This window comes from Salmo salar, chromosome ssa01 (genome assembly GCF_905237065.1).
Source record: "Salmo salar chromosome ssa01, Ssal_v3.1, whole genome shotgun sequence".
In the NCBI taxonomy this organism is placed as follows: Eukaryota; Metazoa; Chordata; class Actinopteri; order Salmoniformes; family Salmonidae; genus Salmo; species Salmo salar.
In genome coordinates this window covers 18005308-18018502 of record NC_059442.1, presented here as the reverse complement: position 1 = coordinate 18018502, position 13195 = coordinate 18005308, and the positions used below count along the sequence as shown (strand labels likewise).

General features: G+C 41.4%; 1 protein-coding gene across 1 annotated transcript; it reads left to right on the top strand.

The window, feature by feature from the left end:
- Positions 1-1955: 1955 nt before the first annotated feature.
- Positions 1956-3336, top strand: LOC123726701 (uncharacterized). Its single transcript, XM_045694368.1, has 3 exons — positions 1956-2167; positions 2371-2653; positions 2749-3336. The coding sequence occupies exons 1-3, from the start codon at positions 2082-2084 to the stop codon at positions 3334-3336; spliced, it is 957 nt and encodes a 318-aa protein (XP_045550324.1). The 5' UTR covers positions 1956-2081.
- The last annotated feature ends 9859 nt before the right edge of the window (positions 3337-13195 follow it).

Sequence of the window (13195 nt, the reverse complement as noted above, 5' to 3'; positions counted from 1 at the left end):
GTCCGGCCTGGTTTAGCCAGATGTAACAGCATTTTTCTGAATGAAATCCTCATGGCTCCAAGGACTGAGCTCCGGAATAATATCTGTCATTCCGGGGGAAATGTATTCCAGCGTTATATCCCGATATTTCACAGCTGTCAACTGGAATGTACGTTGTGATGACCTTAGGGATAGGGGGAAAAGGCATTAATACACATAGGATAATATTAAGTAATGTAGTAATGTTAGATCAATTTACTACTGACGGCTAGACAAGGCTTGTCATCACTTAGCAGCTAGCTCAGAGACTCGAAGATGGAAAACACAAGTGAAACACAGGAAATAATTTATAAAAGGACATTGGCTTATAAGTACATATCTAAGCCTAGGGGCTAAGGAACCAATAGAATGGTTGGTAGGGAAGCTGCCTATCTAGTGGTGCTGTTTTCCGTCAGAGTGTTTGGATAATAAGTGAAGCTCTGTGTCTCCTGACCCCTGTTATGAAACAGCTTAGTGTAAATACATGTTACTGTCTTGGAGAGGAAGTGTGACGAGTTGTTTTGCAGCTTTGTGACCACGCCACGTCTCAGTTTATACACTGTCTGTCTGTCTGTCTGTCTGTCTGTCTGTCTGTCTGTCTCTCTCTCTCTGTCTCTCTCTCTCTCTCTCTCTCTCTCTCTCTCTCTCTCTCTCTCTCTCTCTCTCTCTCTCTCTCTCTCGTAAAATGTGTATGTTGTTGTAAAATGTGTTTGTTCTAGAATTTGTGTTTTACTAAAATGTGTGTGTTGTTCTATAATGTGTGTGTTGTTCTATAATGTGTGTTGTTCTATAATGTGTGTGCTGTTCTATAATGTGTGTGCTGTTCTATAATGTGTGTGCTGTTCTCAAAATGTGAGGCATTTAATGTGTGTTAGCAGCCAGCCATCCACTGGTAGACAGATGTCTGCTGATTACCTCTCCTGAACAGAGCAATAGTTGGGAGCAGAACATTTCAAAAGGGGAAATAACGTGACATAAATTGAAGTTTCGTGGCTAATTGGCACTAAATGGGGCCCTTAAATGATGTGTAGTTTACGGTGAGACAGACAGCTATATTTCATTAGCTGAGCTGTGAGGAGCTGGTTGTGTGCGTTCACAGAAACAAACAAACAGAGGAAACAAACATGTTAACACCTCCAAATGAATAATCCCCTCATTTTACCACTTTCATTTATACAAACAAATCTGCAAAAGAAAAGCAAAGAAAGCAAAATAACCCGGTCCTGTGTGGCTCAGTTGGTAGAGCATGGTGTTTGCAATGCCAGGGTTGTGGGTTCGATTCCCACGGGGGACCAGTACGGGAAAAAAATGTATGAAATGTATGCATTCACTTTGGATAAGAGCGTCTGCTAAATGACTAAAATGTAAATGTAACTGCGTCAAATAGCAGCTAGCTCCTTGTACGAGCCTTTGAAATGTATTTTACCTGATATTTGTGTGTATTTACCTGATATTTGTGTGTGTATTTTACCTGACAACCCAGACCCCTATGAAACATCCATCAAGGCCCAAAGCACTTACAGTTTTTTCCAATTGCTAACACACTAAAATGACATGCACAGCACAATTATTTAAGCTGACACACAGAGAGCAAAACCTCTTCTCAAGTCTCCAAAAGTCTAAACACATTTTCTGCTTTACACACATTTTGCAATTCAAAATGGCACTTTTTAAATGCACTGTACACGGTTCTCTGCATAAGACACAACAATCTGACATAAAGTCACATGTTTGCCATTTCAAAACACTGCCATTCAAAATGACACTACATGAGCTAATTGGCCAATACATGTGCCACCTGGCCAAACACCTCAATGGTTAATTGTTACCACTTCAATCAGGAAGTAAGCACTATGAAAAGACCACAGGTGAGTACCTTTTGTTTTACAACAACAATGGAAGCCGTTTCAGAGAGAGGAAGAGGGAGGCTGAGAATGAGAGGGGGAGGAAGAGTGAGAGGTAGGGGTAGAGCTGGTAGAGGAGTTCATGGCCAAAGAAGACAACAACTTTCAAATGAAATCAGAGCAACCTTAGTTGATCATGTCATCAACCATGGGCTGACAATGCGAGAGGCTGGACAGAGAGTGCAGCCCAACTTGAGCCGTTTTACTGTCGCCTGTGTCATCCGGACATTTAGACTGGAGTACAGGTATGTAACCAAAATGTATTTCACACTATGTAGTACACCCCATGTCATAGTGTATTAGTTGGGTGACACCTGTTTACTTCATGAATGGCTGATGTCATACACTAACTGCACAAATTTCCTGTAGAATTTACTCTACTGTGGGGGAAATATCTTTAGGCTGCATTGTCTAAGCCCTATATTTTTGTTTTTTGTTTTTTCTAAAGGACTGAGAGACGCAACCATGGTGGAGGAAGGGGCCAAATGTTCACCGGGGTACAGGAAGCTGCCATTGTAAACTTGGTTTTCGGAAATAATGAAATCAGATTACGAGAAATTCAAAGCCACATCATCCAAGACAACACCATATTCAACAACATTCAACGAGTCAGTCTGTCCACATTGGCTCACATTCTCAAGCGAAACCAAATCAGAATGAAACAACTTTATAAGGTGCCGTTTGAGAGAAACTCTCAAAGAAACAAAGAGGTCAGACGAGCATATGTGGATGTAAGTACAATATTGACTGCAGTACACTACACGCAACATTGTTTCCCAGTGTACTGGATAACACCATATTGACTGCTTTTGTTCTTTGTTTTCAGGGAGTACTGGAAATGGATGCTCATGCAATCCCACATGAGTTCATCTTTATAGATGAGGCTGGGTTCAACCTAGCAAAGACCAGAAGAAGGGGGAGAAACGTCATTGGCCACAGAGCCATTATAGATATTCATGGACAACGTGGTGGGAACATCACAATGTGCGCTGCCATCTCCAATACGCATGGTGTCCTCCACCGTCATGCCAACCTTGGACCATACAACACAGCCCATATTCTCACATTTCTGGACAGACTCCACAACATTCTCATACCACCAGAGCGAATGAATGATGCAGACCATCAAAGAACCCGGTACGTTGTAGTATGGGCCAACGTGAGCTTTCATCGTGCAGCCCCAGTCCAAAACTGGTTTGCTGACCACCCACCATTTCTTTTGCAATACCTCCCACCATACTCACCATTTCTGAACCCCATAGAAGAGTTATTTTCGGCATGGCGGTGGAAGGTATACGACCGGCAGCCCTTTGTGCGCATGCCTCTTGCGCAGGCTATGGAAGAGGCATGTGATGAGATTGATGTGGGTGCGATTCAGGGATGGATAAGGCACTCAAGGCACTTCTTCCCTTGATGTCTGGCAAGGGGAGATATTGCCTGTGATGTGGACGAGGCTTTTTGGCCAGACCCAGCTGCACTGCAAGATGCTGCCGAATTATTTTTCTTGCCTCTTTTTTTTCTATATATTTTTTCTGCAAATTTTTTCTTTTTCCGTTTACTGTCTTTTGTGAGCATATTTTTGTTCAGTCCAATGTAAATATATCTGCTGTGAAAAATAAAATGTTTCAACAGCATGTGTGTATCTGCAAATATTTCTGTGCATCTGAAGAATTTTCTACAATTTGAACTATTTTAGTATTATGGCAAAGCATACTAAAGATGAGAGTGCTTTTCATTATACCCAACAGTGTGTAGTTGGTTAGACAAATCTGGTAATATGAATGAAGTGTGTGCCATTTCATGCAAATGCTTGATTTTGATCATGCTATATGTAGTTTTGGTTGCAGTGCTTCATTTTGCAGGATATATGAGGTATTTTGCAGTTTGGGTGTGTGGTTTTGTGAATTGTGTTAAGTATTTTGATAAAACCAGCCTAGTTTGCAAAATTGTATTTTAGCAATTGGGAAAAACTGTAAACATTTCACAATTGGTTGTGACCAGCCTGCTGGGACCTTTGCCTGTATGCAGCAGGCAGGCAGCGGTAAATTCAGATATTTAAAGAGTGGTGGATGTGTGCACACCTGTGTGACTTGCGTGTGTGCTTGTTTAGGTGTGTGTCCGTGTGTTGGTGCATGCACCCTCGGGTGTGTGTTAAGCAGCACCACGCCTCCAGACTATACGCTTTTTTTTTTACGTTTCTAAAAAAGTGTTTTCTTGAGAAAATAAATGTTTACTAGCCTACCTGTTTAAATTGGATCCCAGGATGCGGTTAGCCTCAGTTGCTGGGACCGCTCCTATCTGTCCCGGGATACTGCCAAACACTAAAGTCTAATGAGCTGCTGCTTGGCGAAGAAGCTAGCCTAGCTGCTAGCTATCAATCTAGAATGGTTTCCTGGACAGTTTGAACACAGGCTGCGATGGGGTTAGCCCTTGTGGCTGCGACCACGGATTGTCCCGGGTTTTTCTCCAAAAAAACACATTCTGTGACGTGCTCAGTTTTTTGCCGGCATGAAGCTTTCATTAGACCAATGAAATTGCCGAACAACTTTTTTGTTTACTGTTTAGATTAAATCGAGCGCTCTCAAACTTCCCATCATTCTGATTACGGTAGTCATTTTGTCACCCTCATCATGGCAAAGACACGGAGAAATACATATGATGCAGCTTTCAAGTTGAAGGCGATTGATCTGGCTGTTGGAAAAGGAAATAGAGCTGCTGCACGGGAGCTTGGTCTTAATGAGTCGATGATAAGACGTTGGAAACAGCAGCGTGAGGAATTGACTCAGTGCAAAAAGACAACTAAAGCTTACTGCAAATTTTTTATTTTTTGTTACAAGCCGTGTTTCGTTAAAGCCTATTTATTTTTGTTACAAGCCGTGTTTCATTAAAGCCTGTGTCAAGTTCATTTGTTTCAATGTACCAGTAGGCACCTGCGGCTTATAGACATGTGCGGCTTATGTATATTCAAAATATATTTGTTTTTAAAATTCAGTGGGTGCGGCTTATATTCAGGTGCGCTTAATAGTCCGGAAATTACGGTAGCTGTTTAAATCCCTGCTTTTTGTAGCTATTTCCATCGACCCTGTGAGCCTGTGCTGGCTGGAATTGCGTGGAGTACCAGTGTTAGCCTTTAAGCTGCTACCATGACAATGACCAAAGCCGATGAGAATACTGTTGAAGACAGTAGTGTCTATCACAGGTGAAGGATCTTTTAAACAAACAACAAGAGTTCTACAAGCAGTTGTTACAACAAGAAAATAGCTTCAAGGGTTTTGTCCAAATACTGGTGGAGTCAACTAATGAAAGAATGGACGACCTGACCAGAGAGGTCCAGGACCTGAAAAACAGTTTGAAATCAAATCAAATCAAATTGTATTGTTCACATACAAATGGTTAGCAGATGTTAATGTGAGTGTAGTAAAATGCTAGTGCTTCTAGTTCCAACGGTGCAGTAATATCTAACAAATAATCTAACAATTCCCAACAATTACCTAATACACACAAATCTAAAAGTGTGGATGAGAATATGTACATAAAAATATATGGATGATCAATGGCCGAGCGGCATAGGCAAGGTGCAGTAGATGGTATAAAATACAGTATATACATGTGATATGAGTAATGTAAGATATGTAAACATTATTAAGTGCCATTATTTAAAGTGGCATTGTTTATTGTGACTAGTGATCCATTTACTAAAGTGTCCAGTGATTGGGTCTCAATACAGTATATACTGTACATGTGATATGAGAAATGTAAGATATGTAGACATTAAAGTGGCATTATTTAGAGTGGCATGGTTTAAAGTGACTAGTGATCCATTTATTAAAGTGGCCAGTGATCGGGTCTCAATGTCGGCAGCAGCCTCTCTGAGTTAGTGATTGCTGTTTGGCAGTCTGATGGCCTTGAGACAGAAGCTGTTTTTCAATCTCTCGGTCCCAGCTTTGATGCACCTGTACTGACCTTGCCTTCTGGATGATAGCAGTGTGAACAGGCAGTGGCCCAGGTGATTGTTGTCCTTGTTGATCTTTTTGTACTTCCTGTGACATCGGGTGCTGTAGGTGTCATGGAGAGCAGGTAGTTTGCCACCGGTGATGCGTTGTGCAGACCGCACCACCCTCTGGAGAGCCTTGCGGTTGAGGGCGGTGCAGTTGCTGTACCAGGCTGTGATAGAGCCCAACAGGATGCTCTCGATTGTGCATCAGTAAAAGTTTGTCAGGGTTTTGGGTGACAAGCCAAATTTCTTCAGCCTCCTGAGGTTTGCAGTTCTCCCAGGGTCAGCTCGATGAGTTTAAATAGGAGAACGGCAAGATGACAGCAATCTGTAAGTCATTGAGAGAGGACCTCAGTTCTGTGTGTGAATCCATGATAACAATGACAGAGAAATCTAATTATCTCGAGGGACAAGCAAGGCGGAACAACATGGTTGTGGACGGAATTGCAGAATCTCCACATGAGACCTGGACGGAGTCTGAGTACAAAGTGAAGGAAATTATCACTGAGAAACCGATTGATGGACTACAGGAAGATTGAGGTGGACGTGCCCATATGACTGGAAAACCTGACACTTGCCCAGGTGACAGGCCCAGGCCGATAGTGGTCAAGTTCCTGATGTTCAAGGACAAGGTAGCTCTTCTGGACAGAGCTAAGAACTTAAGAGGAACATCTTCCTCAACCAGGACTATCCTGAAGCTGTGTGCCAGAAGAGGAAAGAACTTATCCTAGCCATGAAAGCTGCCAGAGCGCATAGGGATATTGCTTACATCCGCTATGACAGGGTCATTGTCCACCCTCCCTCCCAAAAGTCTGGAAGGGATGAGAGAGCCAAGCCTATGGGTTGGTAGCTTAACCCCGCAGCACACAAACACACTTACACACACACACCAACTGGTTGATGGACTGCTAAGTAATGTTTTTTTTTCTTTTTGTCTTGCTTTGTTTGCTCTTTTCCATATTATGTCTATCTCTGAGAAGCTACCCAGGAAAGGGCTGAAAATAGCCCGTATTAATATACAGTGTCTTGCAAAAGTATTCATCCCCCTTGGCGTTATTCCTATTTTGTTGCATTACAACCTATAATTTAAATAGATTTTTATGTGGATTTCATGTAATGGACGTACACAAAATAGTCCAAATTGGTGAAGTGAAATTAAAAAAAACGGAAAAGTGGTGCGTACATATGTATTCACCCCTTTGCTATGAAGCCCCCAAATAAGATCTAATGAAACCAATTACTTTCATAAGTCACATAATTAGTCAAAAAAAGTCCACCTGTGTGCAATCTAAGTGTTACATGATCTCAGTATATCTACACCTGTTCTGAAAGGCCCCAGAGTCTGCAACACCACTAAGCAAGGGGTACCACCAAGCAAGCGACACCATGAAGACCAAGAAGATCTCCAAACAGGTCAGGAACAAAGTTGTGGAGAAGTACAGGTCAGGGTTGGGTTATAAAAAGATAATCGAAACTTTGAACATCCCACAGAGCACCATTAAATCCATTATTAAAAATGGAAAGAATATGGCACCACAACAAACCTGCCAGGAGAGTGCCGCCCACCAAAACTCACAGACCGGGCAAGGAGGGCATTAATCAGAGAGGCAACAAAAAGACCAAAGATAACCCTGAAGGAGCTGCTAAGCTCCACAGCGGAGATTGGAGTATCTGTCCATAGGACCACCTTAAGCCATACAGTCCACAAAGTTGGGCTTGACGGAAGAGTGGCCAGAAAAAGACATTGCTTAAAGAAAGAAATTGGTGTTCGCCAAAAGGCATGTGTGAGTCTTCCCAAACATATGGAAGAAGGTACTCTGGTCAGATGAGTCTAAAATTGAGCTTTTTGGCCATCAAGGAAAATGCTATGTCTTGCGCAAACCAAACACCTCTCATCACCCCAAGAACACCATCCCCAGTGGTGGCAGCATCATGCTGTGGGGATGTTTTTCATAGGCAGGGACTGGAAAACTGGTCAGAATTGAAGGAATGATGGATGGCGCTAAATACAGGGAAAATCTTGAGGGAAACCTGTTTCAGTCTTCCAGAGATTTGAGATGGGGACGGAGGTTCACTTTCTAGCAGGACAATGACCCTGAGCATACACGCTCAAGTTTTCTGTTTATTTTGTCTTATTTCTTGTTTGTTTCACAATAAAAAATATTTTGCATCTTCAAAGTGGTAGGCATGTTGTGTAAATCAAATGATACAACCCCCCCCAAAATTAATTTTAATTCCAGGTTGTAAGGCAACAAAATAGGAAAATGTCAAAGGGGGTGAATACTTTTGCAAGCCACTGTATGTAGCCTTAGAAATAAGGTTCATGAAATCAATAACTTGCTAACATCAGATAACATTAATATATTATCAATTTCTGAGACTCACTTAGATAATTCCTTTGATGTTAACAGCAGTACCAATACAAGGATATAAGAGGCAGGAATGCTTATGGGTAAGTTGTTGATGTTGCTGTATATATTCAGAGCCATGTCTCTATAATTCTTAGAGAAGATCTCCTGTCAAGTGTTATTGAAGTGTTGAGTTTGCAGGTTCACTTGCCTCATCTGAACCTATTCTATTAGGGTGTTGCTATAGGCCACCAAGTGCATTTTTGTGTGACCTGAACAAGTGCAGCAAAGAAAGACCTAGCAAAGCGGCAGCTGGCTCAAAACAGAGAAGCACACATTGCCCTTAACTGCACATACAGAACTAACATCAGCAACATGCATGCCATGTGTTTCCTGGTTGAGGGTAGATGAGAGATTAACTGTATCACTTCTTGTTTTTCTGAGAAATATTATTGTGTTGAATTATAATCAACTTACTGTACATATAGCTCTGACAGACATAATTACCCCACCAGACATGCCACCAGGGGTCTCACAAATTCAAGGCAACGCACAGTATTATATCGAGCCATGATCACATGGAACTCCTTTCCATCTCAAAGTACTCAGCTTTTATAAAATCAAATTAAAACATCTCACAACCCAAAGCCTCTCCACCTATCTGATCTAGCTGTAATTTCTATGTTAATGTTTTTAAAAGGAAGTTTAATTGTAAAGTATTTTTGTCTGTGATTTATTTTCCATTATGTCAGACCCCAGGAAGACTAGCATCCCAATTTATTGGGATGGCTGAGTACAGGAGAGCACCTAAGGGACCGGAGCCATATGTTTAAGCTTTGTTTTGTCCTACAAAGTTAGTCTGCCCTTCATGTGATTTGTCAAAGGGCTCTGTCGGTGACAAGCAGGAGAGGGTCCTGTGCTGGGGACGTCCAGGAATCAAGAGAAGATGGGAGTGTGGTGGAATGTAGGTAAAGGTGGGGGGGAGTAGATTCTGGCTTCTTTTTTCTCTCCCGCCCCTCTTCTCTCTCCTGATGGAGGGGCCAGACTCTGAACTAATTATGGCATTATTACGGAGGTAAAGCCGGGAAATGATCCACCTGGCGGTGTGTCGGAGTCACTAGCCGAGTGACTAGGCTAATAAAGCAGAGGAGGGGGAGAGAGAGGGAGGGAGGGGGAAAGGGAGGAGTGCAGCCTCTCTCTCTCTCTCTCTCTCTCTCTCTCTCTGTCTGTCTTTCTCTCTGTATATTTGCAGGTCTGGGCCTCCATCTCACCTGATTACATGTCTTTATTGGGATGTGGTAAAAGCATTAAGTGAAGACAGGGCCAGTGATTTATCATGTTTAAGGGCTCCTCAAATTAAATCAGGACCAGGCAAATGAGCGCCACACCCCGCACAATCATCTCACTCTTTTCTCTCTCTCTCTCTCTCTCTCCTTCACTATCTCTCTTTTTCTCTCTTCATCTCTCTCAGAGGTTTCATGCATGCAAGATGAGGGCTTCTCCACCCCTCTGTCTCCCTCTCTCCCCCTCTTCCCCCTCTCCCCGCCAGGCCTCTCGTGGACCTCTCTTCTCCCCCTCTAAGTGTTATAATTAAGCAATAAGGCCCGAGGAGGTGTGGTATATGGCCAATATACCATGGCTAAGGGCTGTTCTTAGGCACGACGCAACACAGAGTTATTGCTATTATAAACTGGTTACCAACATAATTAGAGCAGTAAAAATAAATGTTTTGTCATACTCATGGTATACGGTCTGATATATCAGAACTGTCAGCCAATCAGCATTCAGGGCTCGAACTACCCAGTTTATAATTGAGAATAATTGTCCAGACAGTAAACAGAATTGAATGAAAGGACAGAGTTTAGGTACCTGGGAGAGGGAAGATGTGAGAGTGGATTAGATTGGCAAGAATGCTAAGTGTGGCAGAGCTAGGAGAGCTCATTCTATACTGTATATCTGATCTGATCATATGACTGATTTGATTTATTGCTCCTTATGAAATAGACAACAAAGACCTGTCATTAAGTGTTCATTTAATCAGGGAGAGGTAATGGAATGATGGTTAAATGGTACATTGGCTCTTATGGTCTGCTCTGATTGGGAATCTACAGCTTTGCCTTTTTTTATGACAGGAATGTTTATCCATTTGAGTTTAGGATATGTGAACAATAGCATCTATTGGAATCAATACTTAACTATTTATTGATTAAGTTATGTATTGATTAATTTATTCATGGTGGATTACAACATTACATTCATTTATATAATTTCGCAATAATTGAAATTGGTGACATGGATATTTTATTGTATGCATAGTTTGACGACAACATACAACAATATATACATATCATATTGAAACGTTGTAAAAAATCGTTAACATTAAATGGATATAAAAACATTCATCATTCATTCATATTTGTCTTTTTTATGTTCTAAGTATTCAGAACCCATATGACATTGATGATTCATAAGGTAGATTTATAGATATCCATTTCTTATTTGTATTTATTTTGCCTTGGTTTTTGTATGTCATTTGTTTTGTCTTAAGAGAACTCCTAGAAGACAAAAAGTGTTCCTAATGACCTACAAACAATTAAGAAAATGTTAAAATGATATAATGTGTGAGTAAATCAGAAGTCAGGGTACCGTATATGACTGATGGACAGTGTCTGCATATGGCTGTGAATGGTTAAATATATCATTATCATGTCCTGTCTCACTCCAAATCAAAACCAGCTATGTTCTTCTTTTAATTACAAATTCAATTATATTATTCTTGTTTGTTTAGTTTGGTGTTTTGTTTTATTTTGATCGTTTTATATGTTTTATGTTATTGCTACTGGGTGTTTTGGTATTGTTTGTCGTTAGGGCACTTTAGCAGTGGGAATAATTTGCAAGTATAATTCCCCTTTTAGTCACCACAAATACACTTAAATGATCACTTGCTGATTTAATTTAAAATCTCATTTAGAATTAATTAACAGTTCATTCTCAAATATTTGTGCCTTAAAAACCTAATTGAAAACAAAAATATTCATACATAATGATGCTGTTATTGTATTGTATTTATTTTGTAATTATTGCTTAGACTAATACTCTATTCCTGAAATGCATTAATGTGATTTGGATTGTCACAACCATTGATCAGTAGTTGTTTACATTATTAGGCTGATATGTTCCATAGATAAGCAGAATGTAGATTAACAGATACTCTATCTGCACTGACTCTACGCACACTCACTAGACTCTATATACACACCAGATACACACTCATTAGACTCTATATACACACCATATACATTCACTCACACACATTACATTGACACTCCCACACAAAACCCACACACATTCATATACACTACATACGCCAAACACACACAAGCATACGGACACAATGCAAACACACACACTTTTACAGTCATCATTTGCTGCTGCTACTCTGTTCTTTATTTTACTCTTATTATTATCTATCTTGATGCCTAGTCACTTTTCCCTGCCTTCACGACCATATCTACCTCAAATATCTCGTACCTCTGCACATTGATCTGGTACTGGTGCTCCCTGTATATAGCTCCACATTGATCTGGTACTGGTGCTCCCTGTATATAGCTCCACATTGATCTGGTACTGGTACTCCCTGTATATAGCTCCACATTGATCTGGTACTGACCCCTGTATATAGCTCCACATTGATCTGGTACTGGTACTCCCTGTATATAGCTCCACATTGATCTGGTACTGGTGCTCCCTGTATATAGCTCCACATTGATCTGGTACTGGTACTCCCTGTATATAGCTCCACATTGATCTGGTACTGGTACTCCCTGTATGTAGCTTCACATTGATCTGGTACTGGTACTCCCTGTATGTAGCTTCACATTGATCTGGTACTGGTACTCCCTGTATATAGCTCCACATTGATCTGGTACTGGTACTCCCTGTATGTAGCTCCACATTGATCTGGTACTGGTACTCCCTGTATATAGCTCCACATTGATCTGGTACTGGTACTCCCCGTATGTAGCTTCACATTGATCTGGTACTGGTACTCCCTGTATATAGCTCCACATTGATCTGGTACTGGTACTCCCTGTATATAGCTCCACAGTGATCTGGTACTCCCTGTATATAGCTCCACATTGATCTGGTACTGGTACTCCCTGTATATAGCTCCACATTGATCTGGTACTGGTACTCCCTGTATATAGCTCCACATTGATCTGGTACTGGTACTCCCTGTATATAGCTCCACATTGATTTGGTACTGGTACTCCCTGTATATAGCTCCACATTGATCTGGTACTGGTACTCCCCGTATGTAGCTTCACATTGATCTGGTACTGGTACTCCCTGTATATAGCTCCACATTGATCTGGTACTGGTACTCCCTGTATACCGCTCCACAGTGATCTGGTACTCCCTGTATATAGCTCCACATTGATCTGGTACTGGTACTCCCTGTATGTAGCTTCACATTGATCTGGTACTGGTACTCCCTGTATATATCTCCACATTGATCTGGTACTGGTACTCCCTGTATATAGCTCCACATTGATCTGGTACTGGTACTCCCTGTATGTAGCTCCACATTGATCTGGTACTGGTACTCCCTGTATATAGCTCCACATTGATCTGGTACTGGTGCTCCCTGTATATAGCTCCACATTGATCTGGTACTGGTACTCCCTGTATATAGCTCCACATTGATCTGGTACTGGTACTCCCTGTATATAGCTCCACATTGATCTGGTACTGGTACTCCCTGTATATAGCTCCACATTGATCTGGTACTGGTACTCCCCGTATGTAGCTTCACATTGATCTGGTACTGGTACTCCCTGTATATAGCTCCACATTGATCTGGTACTGGTACTCCCTGTATATAGCTCCACAGTGATCTGGTACTCCCTGTATATAGCTCCACATTGATC